Here is a 16,516-nt window from a genome sequence, read left to right on the forward strand (position 1 = left end):
TGTTTTTATTGGGCTTTCAGGGAGGATTATGCAACTTCATAGACACGTACGCACACATACGCGCACATACACTAACAACAGTCTGTTTGTATGAAGAAGAAATAGAAATTGTATTTACCTTCGCCTTGTGAATCGTGCAGTGTAGACAGTTGTTCTCTTGATCAAAGAGAAGGGTGAACTCCAGTGTTCCCAGGTAGGCTGGAAATACAAAAACACAGCAATCATTGCCATGGGAAGGGACACGCTCGGTCACACATACACATTCATATACTCTGAGTCATATTTGTAGCTGTTGTGCCTTTTTAAAAGATGACACTGCGTAATTTGAACTGATCTGTCTTGTTTGATTAATTTTCGGGAAATGAGCAGAAATGTATATGCTGGGGCCAACTATTGCAACATTGTATAATAAATCACTGGAGGCACAGCACTGCATAAAGCAGGAGTGACAAACCCTTGCTTGAATTCACAATTGCTCTGTAAGCATATGTTGTGCTTCAGCGGGGGGAAAAAATGCAAAAAACTTCCCTCCAAAGTTTCAGAACTGGCAGCAATGTTTTTCTGCTTGACTGTACTCAAAATGTTTGCATACATTATAGGTTTTGCCTTTCAAGTGTTGAAAGCTCACAAATAGGTTCACCCCCGCGTCACTATTTCTAACTCCAGAATGCAGTAAGAACCAGACATTGTTGTGTGCTTTATATGAGACGATGCACTTGAAGGTTTGTTAGCTGATGCTTTTGGACAGTTTTTCTGTTGTTTGTAGTTGTTAGCGATGGGGCACCATTAGCTCGAAGCTACATGTACGTGGCTGGCTCTTCCTATGTTCTGGTGTCTCAAAGAAGTGATGCAGCAGCATAAAAGCACCCATTTGTGTGTACTACACTTTTTGGGGTAAGTATGGCTTTAATAGCCATGATGTCACTCACTGTCATCGTCATCAGAGTCAGCAACATCATCATTTTCGCCATCATTGTCTCCTCCCCTCTCTCCATCTCTGTAGCCTCCACCCGTCTCCCCATTAAATGTCTCCTCTTTCAGGATCTTCTTCTCCCTCGGTGGTGGTGGCGTGCAGGGGTAGTCGTGGAAACGTGGGAAGAAATCTGAGATCTGCGGGATAGGGAGGATGGGGCCTGGGCACACATTGATGGCAAAATGCTCCTGCATAGAAATCTTGACAGGTGAGGGAGGTGGGGGAGCAGTGGAGTGGGGTGTCACAGAAGGGGAGGAGGCGGATGACGAAGGGGTGGATGTGGAGGAAGGAGGGATAGTCAGGTGGGAGGTGGACGGGGGCGGCGGTGGTTTGGAGACGCTCATGTGGACTGTGGAAACAGGACCTTCGGGGTGAAATTTGGAAGTGAGAAGAGGAGAAAAAGAATAAAGTGAAAAGTAGAATAACAGCTGGGACCAGGTGAGGAACAACAACAACAACAAAACAACACATCTTCAGCCACCTCCTCTGAGTTTCCTGCTTTCCACTTTCTGCAAGTTTGTACAACAGCAGCTGCAGCAGGGGTCATTCAAGCGAGTCAACGTGGGCAATATGTGTTGAGATTCATAACACACCTGAAACACCCCGGAGAAAACGGAAATATGTTTTCATCCGTTGATGCGATCCTGACTTCTAAAAGGCTAAAATAGAACTCACCGGAACCTTTGCCACTTGAAGCGTGACTCACACATTGTGTCAGCGGCACACCAAGTCTCTGCTCTGAATGAATATTCAAATGTGATGCTGTAAAGTTTGAACAAGTGATGTCATTCGAGTAGCTTCCCCTTCATCCCTCCCTTATCTCTCTCTTTCACTCCTCTATCACCTCCCTCTCATCTCCACCTTATCTCTTTCACCCCCTCATCTGAAAGCCCCCCGAGCAACATTCTCACAATACCGGTTGAAGCCTTCAGCTTATTTGTTTTTAAATGAAGCGTTAAAACTGTTTCCAAACTTCAACCCTGCTAAGCTGAATGCTATCATTTCCTGTTCTCCTCACATCATTAGGAGAGTGAAGACATGTTTTTCTAATGAATCCCCCCAGCAGTCCTGTCCCTCCATTAGGAGTGAGATGGTTTGATTTAGTGATCACAGGGATCTCATGATCAGGAAATGACAAACTGTTCTCTTTGTCTACTGCTGCTGTCATAGTGAAGAGAGAGACGCCCTTTAAATTAATCATTCATTTGCTGAAGACCTACATAATTCTATAGGTGATATAAAAAAAACAGACATGCCATCAGAATATAATTGACTAGATGTAGAAGCTAAAGATATCACTAGAAGAATATTGCCACCAAGGCGTGATGTTTGAAGATGTGTCCCTGGTCTTCCCTCTTGATCCTCCTACAAATGTCCATCATGTCATTCCGAAACCTTTCTTCCTATGCATGTGGCATTGCAACCCACCGGAAGACAAAGAGCCAGCAGAGAGACTAGCGATGAGGATTCGGTGGGAACTGTTTCATACCGTTTGCTCTCGTCGGTATTTCAGACTCAACGCCAACTGAAGGACGCTAGAAGGCTGCTTGAACACAGAAGGGTTGAATTTGAAGTCAAATAAAAAAGTCAGCAAGCTATCATTGTATTCTTGTAAGTGTTGATAAAGGAGTCTTGACCACACATAGTAAGTGGGTGGTTGCAAAGTTGAAGGTTCACCCAGGTTTTGTATTTCCATCAATGTTGATCAGAGCCAGAGACGATAAATAGCTATGTCCACTGCAAGGTTACTGAACCATGTGCCAATTCAACTCATTCCTATTGAAATAAATTTGGAAAAGACAACCTACAAAGATTTTAGCTCAGGTAAGACTTTTTGTTTATTGTGTTGGTTTTTGTGTCTATTGTCTATGGGCCTTAGTATTTTGCCCCATGTTTATTTTATACATTCTCAAGCCTTCCACACATATTGCCCAAAATGACTAATCGCAATTAAATTTTAAACAATAAATGATGATAAAAAAAAATAGAATCAAAAATATCCATTTCAATGTTTGGCCTCTCTATTATTTGTCTTGTGTAGTTTTGCGAAGTCATATCACATATTCCCCCCCATAAAAACTCATATGGCGTCCTTCCCTTCTCTCCTTCGACCCTTCCCCATGCTTGAGATCTGTTATCTGAATACAAATCATCAGCTTCTTCTGAGTTCAGGGATTTGTCTTGCGTTGCCTTTGAAAATCGTATTAAAAAAATATCACACAAAGATATCAAAGCGCAAACTACCAGTAAGTTACAATAGTCGTAGCAGTTAGTAACGCACTGCAACTCCTGATTCTATGAGAACAGGCGTAGCCATCTAAGGCAAATTATATGAGGTAACTGATATTAACATTTCCAATCAAATGAAGGGAGCTAAAGTTGATAAATTGGGAACACAGGTGTGACTTCTGCTTGAAAATAGCTTCAGCGATTATCTACATTGTTGAGTAAATTCCTGATTGGCTGATAAATTGTTGCCATCTTCTTTTTACAGCTGGCAAAGCTTTTGGGCCAACATGATGACAACAGTGTCATTTAAGCTGTACTCTTCAGTCCTGAGGTATGAAGATTGGGATGTAGACCCCTTTGTCAAACTAGGTGTTTGGAATCATACCGGCTCCTCCTTCCTCCCTTTCACACCGGTGTGATAATCCCACAGAAGTTTTTTGCTGGGGAAGCATTACTAAATACACAGCTACTTTGCATCTAAACATAACATGAGTTGAAAACTTGCATTTTCCGTAATCTCCCTCCTTCCCCTCGATACAAAGTTACAGTGCTCAAATACACTCAAATGAGTGTTGAAGCCTCGCACATATTTAAAGACGACATAATGCCTGTTCCAATTTCCAATACCTACACTCATTCAGTCAGTCAATCCGCTCTTATGTAACAACACCCTAATTCACTGCTTGGGTACCCGCATGCACAAAGGATCACTTGCAGCATGTTGCTTGCAAACTCATTGGCTCACAACACTGCATGCAGGAACACGCACTCAGACACACATGCACAAATATAGCCTTCCTCGGATACGAACCCAGGGACAGTCTTCATCTGTGCCAGCACTCCATCTTGACTGCTCTCACATCCTCTGTCTCTCACACACTAAGGAGCATGAAGACCAGCTTTGAGTCAATATACCCCTCTGTACTCCCTCTCTCTCTCCGTCTCCGTTCATCGTTTGCTCTCCTCTTCTCTCCTCTCCTCCGTCCCTCCCTTTTCCCCTTCCCCTTAGTTGTGACGTATCCAGTTAAAATCCCTGTCAGTCCTTTGCAGACTGTGCATATAGTCTACTGTATACTCTCACTTTTGCAGTAGTGAGGTGGTTTTGGGAAACCCGGCAAAAAGGGGGTGTGATTGTTTCATTGGCGGTGGTGATGGTGGTGGTGGTGCATGAGGGATGTATGTGAGGGTCCAAAAAGTGAGAGAGAGGAACTGACAGACAAATAGAGGGAGACAGAGAGATGGATGAGGAGGCAAACCAGCATCCCACAGACACAAAGGCAGGGACAGTGACAATAGCAAAAACAAATACGCACGGAGACGCATAGTAGATGAAGAGGGAAATGGGTGTGACAACGCACCCACACAAAAAAAAGGAAATATTGCTCTGGGATGGAAAAAGAATCTCCCCGCAGAAGGACAGAGAGAGGAAATTAAATTCAGCATGTTGACTGAGTTGAGCAAAAAAAAAACAAAAAAAAACATCGCCAGCCGTACAATCACATTCCCAGATTACTTTGTGTAGGCTATGACTATGGTCAGTATCTGCCAAGCGCGAGCGTGAGTGTGTGTGTGCATGTGTGTGTGTGTGTGTGTGTGCATACGTGTGCATGTGTGTGTGTTTGTGTGTCTGCTCTCATAGTAACAGCCTCAGTATAAAAATGAATCAAACACAACCGTGCACAGTGGATTTGTGCAGGGTGACACTGGAGTAAATTATTGCTGAGGACAAAAATAAATGGACGAGAAGAGTAAGGAAGGGATGAATGATTGCGTGGGCTTAAAAAGGAACCGTGGTGTTTAAGACAGAGGAATGTAAATAGTTTCAAGGTAGACTGGAGAAATAGAGAACAAAGCATCCAGTGTATAGAAAATGGACAAAAAATGAGAAGGTATAGGAGAGCTCCTTTCCTGACATGAAAGATCATGCAGAAGCATAACATTTTAATGATGTATAACTGGTTGGAAAATCATCAGAGCACTAATTGATAACTATTTTCCATGCCTGAAAAGTAACTGATGAATAACAAGCCAAGTCAATTAAATTAATGCTCAGCTGGATGGAAGAGGGCGGTATTTACATTGATTTACTTTGGGCATCTAATCACTATCAGCATAACCTCATCAATAATATGTTAACAGACCGTTACACTGTGTATTCATTAATGTGCAAAAGGACCATCAGGGCTAGTTGAAAAGAGATAAATGAATATTCACTCCTCTGATCCAGTCTTCATCTATAAATATGTCCCACAGACATCAGCCACATGGTTTAATTGGTTTAGAATTCATGCAGGAGTGCTCTTGAAGTCAACCTTTGTCATCTTTTTAGACCACTTGACAAGAAATTATCAAGCAGAGTCCTCTCGTAGTCTTTGGTCTTCCCAGGGCTTCTTGTGAAAACGAATGTATAGGTGAGCACTTATGCCACCCACAGCAGCAGTTATCAGACCGCTGCAGAGCGCTCTGCCGACCTGCTGACCGCTAGAACTCTCAGATGCTCTTCACGTGGCTGAGAGACACTCTACTCCACCAGGAGAGCTCTAATACAGTCTCAACTCTTTTCCATCCGCACATTTATACATTTACGAGCTTTGAGTTGATTTATATAAATTGGATGAATATTTTAGGAGACTCCCTGCTGTTTGTGGAATCACCTGGAACTAAGTTCCACAGTTCAGAGGGTCACAGCCCCAAGTGCTCCTTTCAGAACTATCACTATTGCTAAGTTCACTTTTTACATGCAGTTCAGTTCTTCCTTTAGTCCTTTAGGTTTCTTGGGCGTGTCATGCAGTTTCCTCCAGATTTTGTTTTCCCGTGGAACTCCGAACTGGATCACCTCTTATGTTCCTTATGGACCACCAAGATGGACAGCTGGTTAGCACCACAACTTAATCTTATTCTGCCCAGACACAGGACTAAACCTTGTACTTGTACTTGTGTAGTAGTGTTGCATTTCCACTATTGACCATTACATTCTATTACAGAGGTATTTACAATTTATAAGCATAAACAGGCTGCATGCACACAAGTTCCAATCAAGGAATTCATAATGTTGTGTGCTTAAACGGCTATCATTGATCTTAGATACACACACACACACACACACACACACACACACACACACACACACACACACACACACACACACACACACTTACATGAACATAACATCAACGTTCATTGCTATGCTATGCTGATGACACCCAATTATATTTATCCATAAACCCAAATGAATCCAATCAGCTAACTAAACTTCAGGCATGCCTTTCCTGGACCTTAAAGACCAGGATGACCTGCAATTTCCTGGTTTTGAACTCAGGTAACTTGTAGCATTTGACACCAAACACCTCAGTAACTCACTATTTAATGATAGTTGAGTTTGCATTTCTGGATGTAGCCTTCACAACTTAAAACAAATTCAAGGACAGCCTACTTTCATCTGCACATTACACTGCAAAAAATCTGGATTCCCCCTTACCAATATGATATGGGAGAACAAGTCTGAGCATTTGTTTCTGAGGCCTTTGGCTCCAGAGGAAGCTGGTTGAATTTTGAAACTAATTTGTGTTATGTTCAAGATGTCCGTTGAGTCCGTATTTTGGGGGAAGCCAACTGATTTGGAGTTAGAAAGAAGGAGCAGACCAGAACTCTCTGGCCCGCTTCTCATTATTGCTTTCAGCTAGCCACTCAAGGCTCCTTTTACCAGTGCACAACATAATCTAAAGTTAACTCTTCAAACTTGGGCACTTGTGCACACTGGAGGCACCAGGTTTTAACAAAGGAGTCCTACTAAAAATGAATTTCTATATGGTTCTGCAACACAATTTTGACCCATTCTTTTTCAAAGCTGTGTCTGTCACGACTCTCTGAAAACATACCTTTGCTATTTGTGTACAGATGTTTCTCGCCATTTATCAGCCAAAACACAAACAGATTTCATCTCCAACTTTTATCATTTCAACCTTTCATGTTAACAGCTGATGATATCAGCAGAAACTAGGCCAACAAAGTTACAGTGATAATGTTTTTGTGAGGGGAAAAGTACAACATCATAACTACAGACTGACAATGCTGTGAGTGACACCAAACCGTGTGCATTCGTCTGGTTCAACATGTCCAGGTCGGCGTTGAAGAGGAAACACAATCAATTGTGCCTGAAGAATGAATTCTGGACAATGGCGCTGTGATATTGATCCTTGTCAGGGGTACACAGCTCGCTTGCCAGATGGATATTTAACACAGTGGCACTGCCACTGATGAAAGTAAATAACAGACGTCAGCAAACAGGAAAACAATGTTATTTAAATTCGAGGGGTATGGCGAGGAAAAGAAAAAATCTGGTATTGCATTGTTTCGGAGGAAAAGTCACAAAACATGTATTTATTGTATTTTTAATAATGCTCAAATCAGCCTCCACATCAGCTTGATTCACATTGCTCATTGAGTATAACATAAATAATAAACATCTAGAGTGTGAGCGAGGGCAGTCAGCAGGAAGGAAGGAGAGGGTACGTGCAATCTGAGGAGGAGCATTCATCCGCTCCTTCTGCATGGCGAGATAATCTCCTCCCATTTCTGCGGCATAAAGCAGTGCACATTTTCCATTAAGCGTACCAGCCACAGCCTCCCCAGCCTCTCCACCAGCCATTAGCTCTGAGATTAAGTGAACTCCAATTTATATCCCACAGTCCTGGTGCAAGCTGCATTTTCACCATTTGGAATCACGCGGGAAGGGTTTCTTTCTTTCTTTATTCATTTATTTATTTACACATTTTAAGGTAAACCCTTAAATGAACTGCTCATTCTCTCCTGCACTCACCCTTGAAATTATAAACTGGAAGTTTAAATTTGTACCACTCTGCCTTTTTTTCTTTTGCAAACTGCACTGCTGAGGCTCTGCTGACAGCCTAAAGTCGACAAACAACTGTAAAAGAGCGTTCCCTCATTCTCTCTCTTTTATGTTTTCATTTGCGTACTTATTTGAAAGAGTAATGATGGGATGCATGTTTTCTGTCTTTGTTCACAGGTGTCCTCCAGGGGGATGCAGATTGACAGCCCTGGTATTAATGAGATTGGTGACATGTGTGTGTGGGCAGCAGCAAAGCAATGTCTGTAGCTTAGAATAGAGCAACCCAAATATTGGATGAGTTAAACAAACAAACAAAATCACAGTTACAATGAAAATTCAACCTTGTATAAATTGAATGAAATATCATGCAAACCAATGTTTATGCAGGATTGTTAACAACGAAGAGACAAAGGTCACAGCTACAGCTTGAGAAAAGATGCAAATGTGTATCAAGACTGAACTTTTAATAGACAACAGCTACACAACTGTTATTATCTAAATGGCTTCAGTTTCCTGATAGATGTTTTGTGGTGGGTGAAGATAAACTGACAGAGTTCAACTTACAGGACCATTCCACACAGACGCTAAAAGGAGGAGAAAAAAAAAACACTTCAGGAATCCTGAATTTAAAGAAAAGTAAAATTGGTGCAACAAAAAAGGTGCATTTTGTTAAGTCAGGCAGGCCATGAAGTCAAGCTCAGTTTGCAACCCTCCTGTATCACATCATCTGCTGATGATCAGCTTCGAGCCTGACCATCCACTTATCTCCCTTTGTGCATTCAGAGTCCCCAAAAATACTGCAAGAAAATGATTCTTGCTCGCAATTCGTGGGGTGCTTGGATGGAGACGGAAAGCTTGAGCATCCATAGACAAGTATAACCAGCTGCAATGAAACACATTCCAACTTGTTTTTTGGGCAAAGTCTCTGCAGTTTCAATATTTGTTCTCATGATTGACTGGTGATAAATGCACTTTCGTTGCGACGACACCCAGCGGCTACCTGATCAAATGAAGGACATATACAGTACATGTGAACTAACTGTCTGCAAGCTTCAGTGCTGGTCTGTAAGATCAAAAATGTGTTACATTTCTGGTACAATGAACCTATATTTGATATTTCTGTCCCCAAAATGGGTGCCATATCCTTCTCATTTTGGTTTACAATGCCAGCATTCCTGCAGCGTCTGACAAACGATTAGAAAAACATTTGAATGGATGGTTCAAGACGCGGTCGCAGCCACATAAATAACAGGCAATTCATTGAATTTGATAGGCAGTTTGATGCTGGCGAGTGCATTTTTTAACAGGTGGCTAGTTGTTGATGTTTCCCTTGTGGCAGTTGGTGTCACAGGTGCTGCTTGCGCTAGGCGTCACTCTGCTTCAGGGAGAATCATTGGTCCTGTTGGCAGACAGTGCACTTCTGTCAAGGTGCATTATTCTTTTCACCGTGTGCCATGTCCCCAACTTTAGCCCGGCATGGCTCCGGGTCTCACACAAAAAGCATCTCACTTTCCAATTTTCTCGCAGGCTCAGCTCTACCTCCCGCCATGGCTCTGATCTACCTCCAACAACATCACCTTCCACTTTCACCTTTCCCTCATTTCATATCCGTCTTTCTTCATCCTCTCTTCTGAAGGCTGATCTAACACTTGTGGATCGCGTCACCCCCACCTGTGATTTATTCTTACGTCTGACAAGCAGGAGCTCACACGAAATACACATTTTTTTCTTCATATAAATTCAAAAACAAAATGTCACGGAACAAAATTTCATTCTTCTAACCTTTTGTGACAGACTCAGCTGGCAATGCAAAAGAAAGAATGACCCCTGTCAAATAAGATGACAGATTGACTGACTGATATTCTCTGAGGTTAATCATGTTATTTTATTGTTTTGGTTTTTTTTCTTATTTCATATGGCTTCTCTTCTTGTAGGGTTTAGGGTGGGTTTGAGTGGAAAATGCACACAGGTCCTTCTGGCACTGAGGTGTAATGTTGTTTTGGTCTCAATTCTCTATTTTCATAAAGCAAACGGAGGGTAAGAGATGTGATTGGACTGGCCTGGAGGTTTGAGATTGACTTATTTCTTGTTTTAACTCTCATGAGATTGAATTACTCTCCTGCTGACGCTGATCTCCAGCCAGCCTGCTGTTGCAGCTCCCAAGGAAGGCTCCGCGCTAACTCCGCCATATTACTCGCCACTGACCCAATTAGATCCTGCATAGATTCTATGACGCCGGATTTCTCTCTCTCTTTTGTTCACCCTTCTCTTATTTCTTCTCCTCTTGATAAATGGATTTACTTTTTAGGGCAAATTACAAGACTCTCCTTCCAAGAAAAATGACCAAATAGGTCATATACACCAGAGGAAAAAAACAGCCTTTATTTATGTCTTGGTGACAGGTGGTCCCCGGCAGCTGCAGTAATCATGACCAAAGAGGGAAATCACATGACGTCTGTAAATGGGAGAAAGTCAACATGCAATGGAGATGCGGTTTGGGTGATTAATAAATTAAAAAAACAAAAAAACCCAAAACATAACAGCACACTTTGCAACAGGAGATCACTTTTTATGCCTCGGTGCTGCGCAGACAAGGGCTGGAGACACAGATCCTCATTTATCAATCGAGGGTAAAAACCGGTGCAGATCTTAGCATAGAAATCATCTCACGACAGGATTCACGAGTGATTTATGAAACCAGTCGTACCTTTCAAATCACAGTGGACGAATGAACTGGCGTTGATAAATGCCGCGGCTGAAAACAGTGGTCATTTAAATAAATCAGGACCCAATACATCATCATGAATAAATATCATCTGGCAAAAAAACTTCTGACCTGGCGATTGAAACCTCCGTGCCCCAGATCAATTAAACCAACTGGCTGTATAAACTGGTTGTATTTGATTTAAGTAAAACAAAAGGAAGTGGGAACAATGAAATCACTGATATAACGGCGTTGCTGTCGAGGTGGACAGTGGAACTCCAGCTGAGGTTTCAAAATTTGACTGAAAAATGAGACTCATCGTGGATATATAATCAGAGAGTCCGAGGGCGTGACTCATGCTCACTACCGTCCAGCTGTACCGGTGTGTGTATGTCCATTCATTTCATGTTAATGTGATATTAGGGAATATCTTCCAATTTGGCACAAAATTCCACTTGGACTCAAGGATTACCTGGAAAGATGTTGAGCATTGGAGGTCAAAGGCCAAGATCACCTCATCACCTCACATGAACATAATATCTCCCAGAGCCTGCAGTCTCATTACAACCACAGGCATTCCTGTCAAAAGTGCTAACATGATCTTATTGCGGTCCTCCCAACCATGTGCTTTTGTGTCTAAACCTAATAACCAGACTTAATCAAGGCTACACATCATACATCATTAAATGTCAGCAGTAATATGTAACGGGATAATAAGGGCTGGAGCAAACTGCTAATTTAGTCGTTGGGGTTGGAGGACTTAAACACCTCAGTGATTAATTGTGGACGCTGTCACCTTCTTTTCTGTTTATATTCCTTACCGTGGTTTGCCCCATCAGCATATTCCCATAAATAAAAGAGGGAGGGAGAGGTTGAGGTGGAGTGAGGATGTGGTGGGGAAGCATGTGGCCCAGAGGCAGGGCGGTGGGAATGTGTGAAATGGAGGGGTGAGAAGATGGAAAGGGAAAGATGAGACAACTGCTCCAGATCAGGGGTGTGAAGGTGACTGCAGTGAAAATGACAGAGAAAAGCAGAGATTAAGGAAAAGGCAAATGCAAATAAGAGTAGAAAATAGGACAAATGAGAGTGTAAATGCCAGAAAATAATTAAAAAACTGAGCCTGGAACTGAGATAGATAAGGGCGGGGAAATAATAGAGATAAAGAGCAGGAAGAGACATGAATTAACAATGCCACGGAAACATGAAGGGATAAAAACGGTAGATTGTAAGAGGACGTCAGAACAATTTCCACAGCGCAAAATGAAATCCATAGACTTTTGATCCCAAAGTCTTTTCATAATAGGAATAGAAATGACCTCCTGCTATAAAATAATGACTCGAATAACGGTAAGTAGAGTGAGAATGCAGACGAGTAAATACAGTACTTGACAGGAAATAAGCAGCAGAGATTCAGGGAGGTAGCGGTGATTGTAGAGAGGTGTGCAGCCCGTGCCCCGCAGCAGAGCGTCACGCTGTGCCTAATGAGCCAACAATTTACGCAATTAGTTCCTGATATGACATTATTAGTCACCAATAAGTGCACACATCATTACCTTTAAGACCTTTCCAGTGGTCTCTTTTCCTTTCACCTACACATTTTTGCTAAGATAATTTTCTTTGACATTAAGCTAGGGATCATTGTACAAAGTGAAATCCAGCATTTTTTTTTTATTCTTCATCAGGGAAAATGGGTCTGCAGCTGCTGAGTTTTGCCTGGTACGGTTTCTTGGATTTGGCTGCATGCTGCTCGTAAATGCACCACCGCCTTCACCCAATCAGCTTCAGGCCTCATACTGAAGTTGATTTCCACTGAAGTCAACAATTCACAGGTCTGCAGTCCATTGGGAGCTGACTGGTGCATGAAAAGTGTCATTACTGCACTCTTGTTTTGTTTTTTTCTGTCAGGGCAAAGGTGTGAAATAAGCCCCCCCCCCCCCCCCCCCCCACACACACACACACACAAAAAGAGAGAAGTAAAATAAGGGATTCGGTTGGACAGACTAAGCATATTAGAGCGTGGCGGGTGTCTGATCTCACTGGGGAGTGCAGGTTCCTCAAAAGTTCCCCAATGCAGCACTCGCCTGGTTGAGCAAACAGTAAGGAAAGAGAGAAAAGTCAGGAATGAACACAAAAGAGGGAGAAAAGGAGTAACACGGGGATGAAAGCATAAAAAATTAATTAAGCCCTACCTGCTCTTTTCTTTTTCTTTTGCTCTAGTTACTGGACAATCAGTATTAAAAAGAGGGTCAAGGCAGTAAAATTCTTTCCTGAAAATGACAGGGAAGAAGGGACTGAGCGATTTTGCATTTTTCTGTATTATAAAGTGAGATGTGACATTTACCAGAGTGATGGCTCATTCACCAGTAGGTTTGTACAATGAAGTGAGACAAAGTTCAGACACTGACCACTGCAGAGAGATGCAAAATGCCAAGGAGTGAGACAACAGTTTCTCTATGCACCGTTAAAAACCTCTCTGACATTTTATTTAGGTATTAAAAAATAAATAAATCTGATGCAATATACAGTTGACACAAGTGACTGGTCGCACTGTCAGAGGTTTAACATCCTTAAAGCAAGAAGAGCGAGCGTGTTTGGGACAAGGCAGCAGTCAATAAACATTGTAACATTCAATAGGAAATGGCCCCAGGGACACAAAACCCTTCTAAATCCTCCGCCTGACTTGGCTAACAAACAGCAGTCCATCAGTGAACTCTGTCAGTTTGGAGGCTGTGAGATGGGAAGGATGGACAGTACAAAGAGGAGGGGGATTATCACTCAAGCTGTGAGCTACGTAGAGCGCGCACACACACACACACACACACACACACACACACACACACACACACACACACACACACACACACACACACACACGCACGCACTACTCTGCCAAGAGGAGTGTCTTACAAAGCATCTTTAACTCAAACCTCAGAAAGTGACTATACTGTCAAAACACTGGAGGCGTTTCACATCCCAGTGCATCATTATGAACGTGTCACTTCAGGCTTTAATAGGCATCCACATATTTGAGCCCGTTGGTTAATTAACCTCTTCAACCTGGAATTTTTCACCACATTATTTCTCTCTAGTAGCTTAAATTGCCTTTCTTACACTTATGGCCACAAACAAATTATCTTGATCTGTGTCTTGCCAACACTTTAATACAAATAACCTTCTTAAGTTACAGTTTGATATCTGTGACTATATATATATATATATATATATATATATATATATATATATATATATATACATATATATATATACACACACACACACACACACACATATATATACACACATGAGTCCCTGCTGTCTAATTCAGTATGCTGTCTATGGTATGGTATTCAGTATGCGTCATGGTTTTGACAGACACTGGGCATTTATCCATAATATGAACAAGACTAGCAATACTTTGGGTGTTTAAGAGACATATGGGCACTTCCACAGAAGTCCCTCTGTGTCTGACTGGCTGATTCTTGGTGCTTTAAGGAGCGTGGAGTGAGACGGATGAGGGTCAGAGACAGTCTGAGGAAGAGAATGGATGCAGGATTCAGGATCCTGGGTGTGGAGTTTGAGCATTTGTATTCCTAAATACAGGATGAGCTCATCAAGAAAAATATGTGAAACGACCACAATCCTCAACACGTTATTGTGTGGTAGTTCCACTTAATGAATGCATGAAATTCCCTAAATCAAGATTGTCTCACAACAGGCGATGGTTAGCACACTCTAAAAAGCAGGTCAGAGTGGTACAATAAACAACTGGTCAGCACCAGTTTTCACCACAGTATCCTAAACCAGTGGTTTTTAACTGTCTTGATCATTAAACATTATTTTCCAACAGTGAATTTCACTTCAAGAGGCTGTTGTCAGTGAAAAAAGGCATTTTGCTCATCTATAAAGCAACATGAACTGCCTCCCTGCATTATATTGCTGAACCTGAGATTTTTGTCTAAAAACACAGTGATTCTACTGGGGATCATTTTGAGAGATTTGTACTGCCTTCACTATATTACACAGTATTAAAAACCTTTCTTAGCACTGCGCCCCTGCTTGGATATCCAGACCATCCAGGAATGTTTGAGACTCGTGTCCTACATCAGTAGAGAGCTTTGATCACATGAACAAATGTGGGAAACCGTGTCAAAACTACAACAGCAGGTTAAATGAGCACCACTATCAGACTACTGGCGATCACACAATCAGTTACGCTAATTATGTTTCTCACCCTTGAGGCCAAATGAAACGGTCATCAAACTCCCACAAAAGGCTCTTACATTGTCAAATGTCTGGAGAATTTAGTCCAAAATGTTGTTTCTGCCTACACACTGATAATTAGCCACAGCAGAATTCCTTCCTCCCCTGACTCCTGCGGTTATCCTGACTGGAGGTCAATTGCGGGTCAAAATGGCAATCAAACGACAGGCTGTTTGAATGGCACCTCACTGGACCTATCAGAACACTCCTCTGTTTCACAGGCTACACTATCTGATTAGAGTATCATAAAATTCTAAAGCTGTCACAGTGTGAGGAGGAATGTCGGATCCAAATGCAGAAGCATGGAGGCAGAATGAGAAGAGGAACTCTGAGGTTTGTTTTCTACAAAAGAAACAAAATTTAAACTTGATAACTAAACAAACTTCATGAAAAAAAAATCCTCTTGCGGACTACGTGCTGGGTAACGCGACAGAAGGTCTAATGATGATGGACAAATAGAACCAAACTACAAACTCAACAAATTACACAATGAGAAACAGGCGTGAGAACAGGAGGGCAGGGAAGGATCTGATTGGATAAGAGACAGGAAGGAACAGGGCTGTGACACATGAGGACTGATAGACTGACAAGACAATCGATTCACTGAGAAAAAAAAGGCAGGAAACAGACAGACGGGAAGTATGAACGAAACCAACACACAAGAGGGGAGTACTATCAAAGCAAAACAAAAACAGGAAATGACTCGAGTGATCAAAACACACACCATCCATCCATCCATTCATCCATCATAATGGCCCATTCTCCACCCCGTACATTACTTAAAGGGCCCCTCATCCCACCTGCTCCTTCTATATTTATGTGCACAGCATCATTTCTGGGGCATTGTGTTAAATCAGAACTACATCCATCCATCCATCCATCCATTTTCTACCACTTATCCTGTTAAGGGTCGCAGGGAAGCTTCGGGGGGGCCTTCACCCTGGATGGGTCGCCAGTCCATCACAGGGCCAACACATACAGACAGACAACCATTCACACTCACTTTCACACCTACAGTCAATTTAGAGTATCAATCAGCCTCGTCCCCTCTTGATGTCTTTGGACTGTGGGAGGAAGCCGGAGTACCAGAGAGAACCCACACAGGAACAGGGAGAACATGGAGACTCACACAGAAAGATCCTGTGCCCAAGCTGGGACTCAAACCTGGAACCTTCTTGCTGTGAGGCCACAGTGCTGACCACTGCACCAAAATATGAATCATAAAACATGAAGACATTGAGTAAAATCAAGATCAACACAAAAAACAAAACTAGAGGCCATAAAGAATCTGAACTAAAAGTTACAAACTAAAAGTACATGATAAACTCAACGTGGTCCTTGATGAACCAGGACAAAAGCCTTCGATCTTTCTCCGAACCACATCAGTGCTGATTGTAACAAATTCTGTCTAATACAAAAAAAAAAAAATGCTGTTTTGTATGGCAAATGAGCTTCCGGTCATGGAGTTCTGCTTTATTAAGTGAAGAGTATCATGGCAAAA

The 16,516-nt window shown here is 42.2% G+C and overlaps 1 protein-coding gene across 1 annotated transcript in view; it reads right to left on the reverse strand.

Annotated features, from left to right (window-relative positions):
* Positions 1-4,295, reverse strand: part of doc2g (double C2-like domains, gamma) — a 36,062-nt gene extending 31,767 nt beyond the window's left edge. Inside the window, exons 1-3 of the mRNA XM_086211536.1 lie at positions 4,014-4,295; positions 930-1,337; positions 119-198 (exon numbers count right to left, since the gene is read on the reverse strand). Coding sequence (XP_086067662.1) covers positions 119-198; positions 930-1,317 — 468 coding nt within the window. The 5' untranslated portion in view covers positions 1,318-1,337; positions 4,014-4,295. The remainder of the gene's footprint in view (positions 1-118; positions 199-929; positions 1,338-4,013) is intronic.
* Between the last annotated feature and the right edge of the window lie 12,221 nt (positions 4,296-16,516).

Source organism: Aulostomus chinensis, chromosome 8 (genome assembly GCF_037954235.1).
Source record: "Aulostomus chinensis isolate RoL2024-O1b breed Wild chromosome 8, RoL_Achi_v1.0, whole genome shotgun sequence".
NCBI lineage: Eukaryota > Metazoa > Chordata > Actinopteri > Syngnathiformes > Aulostomidae > Aulostomus > Aulostomus chinensis.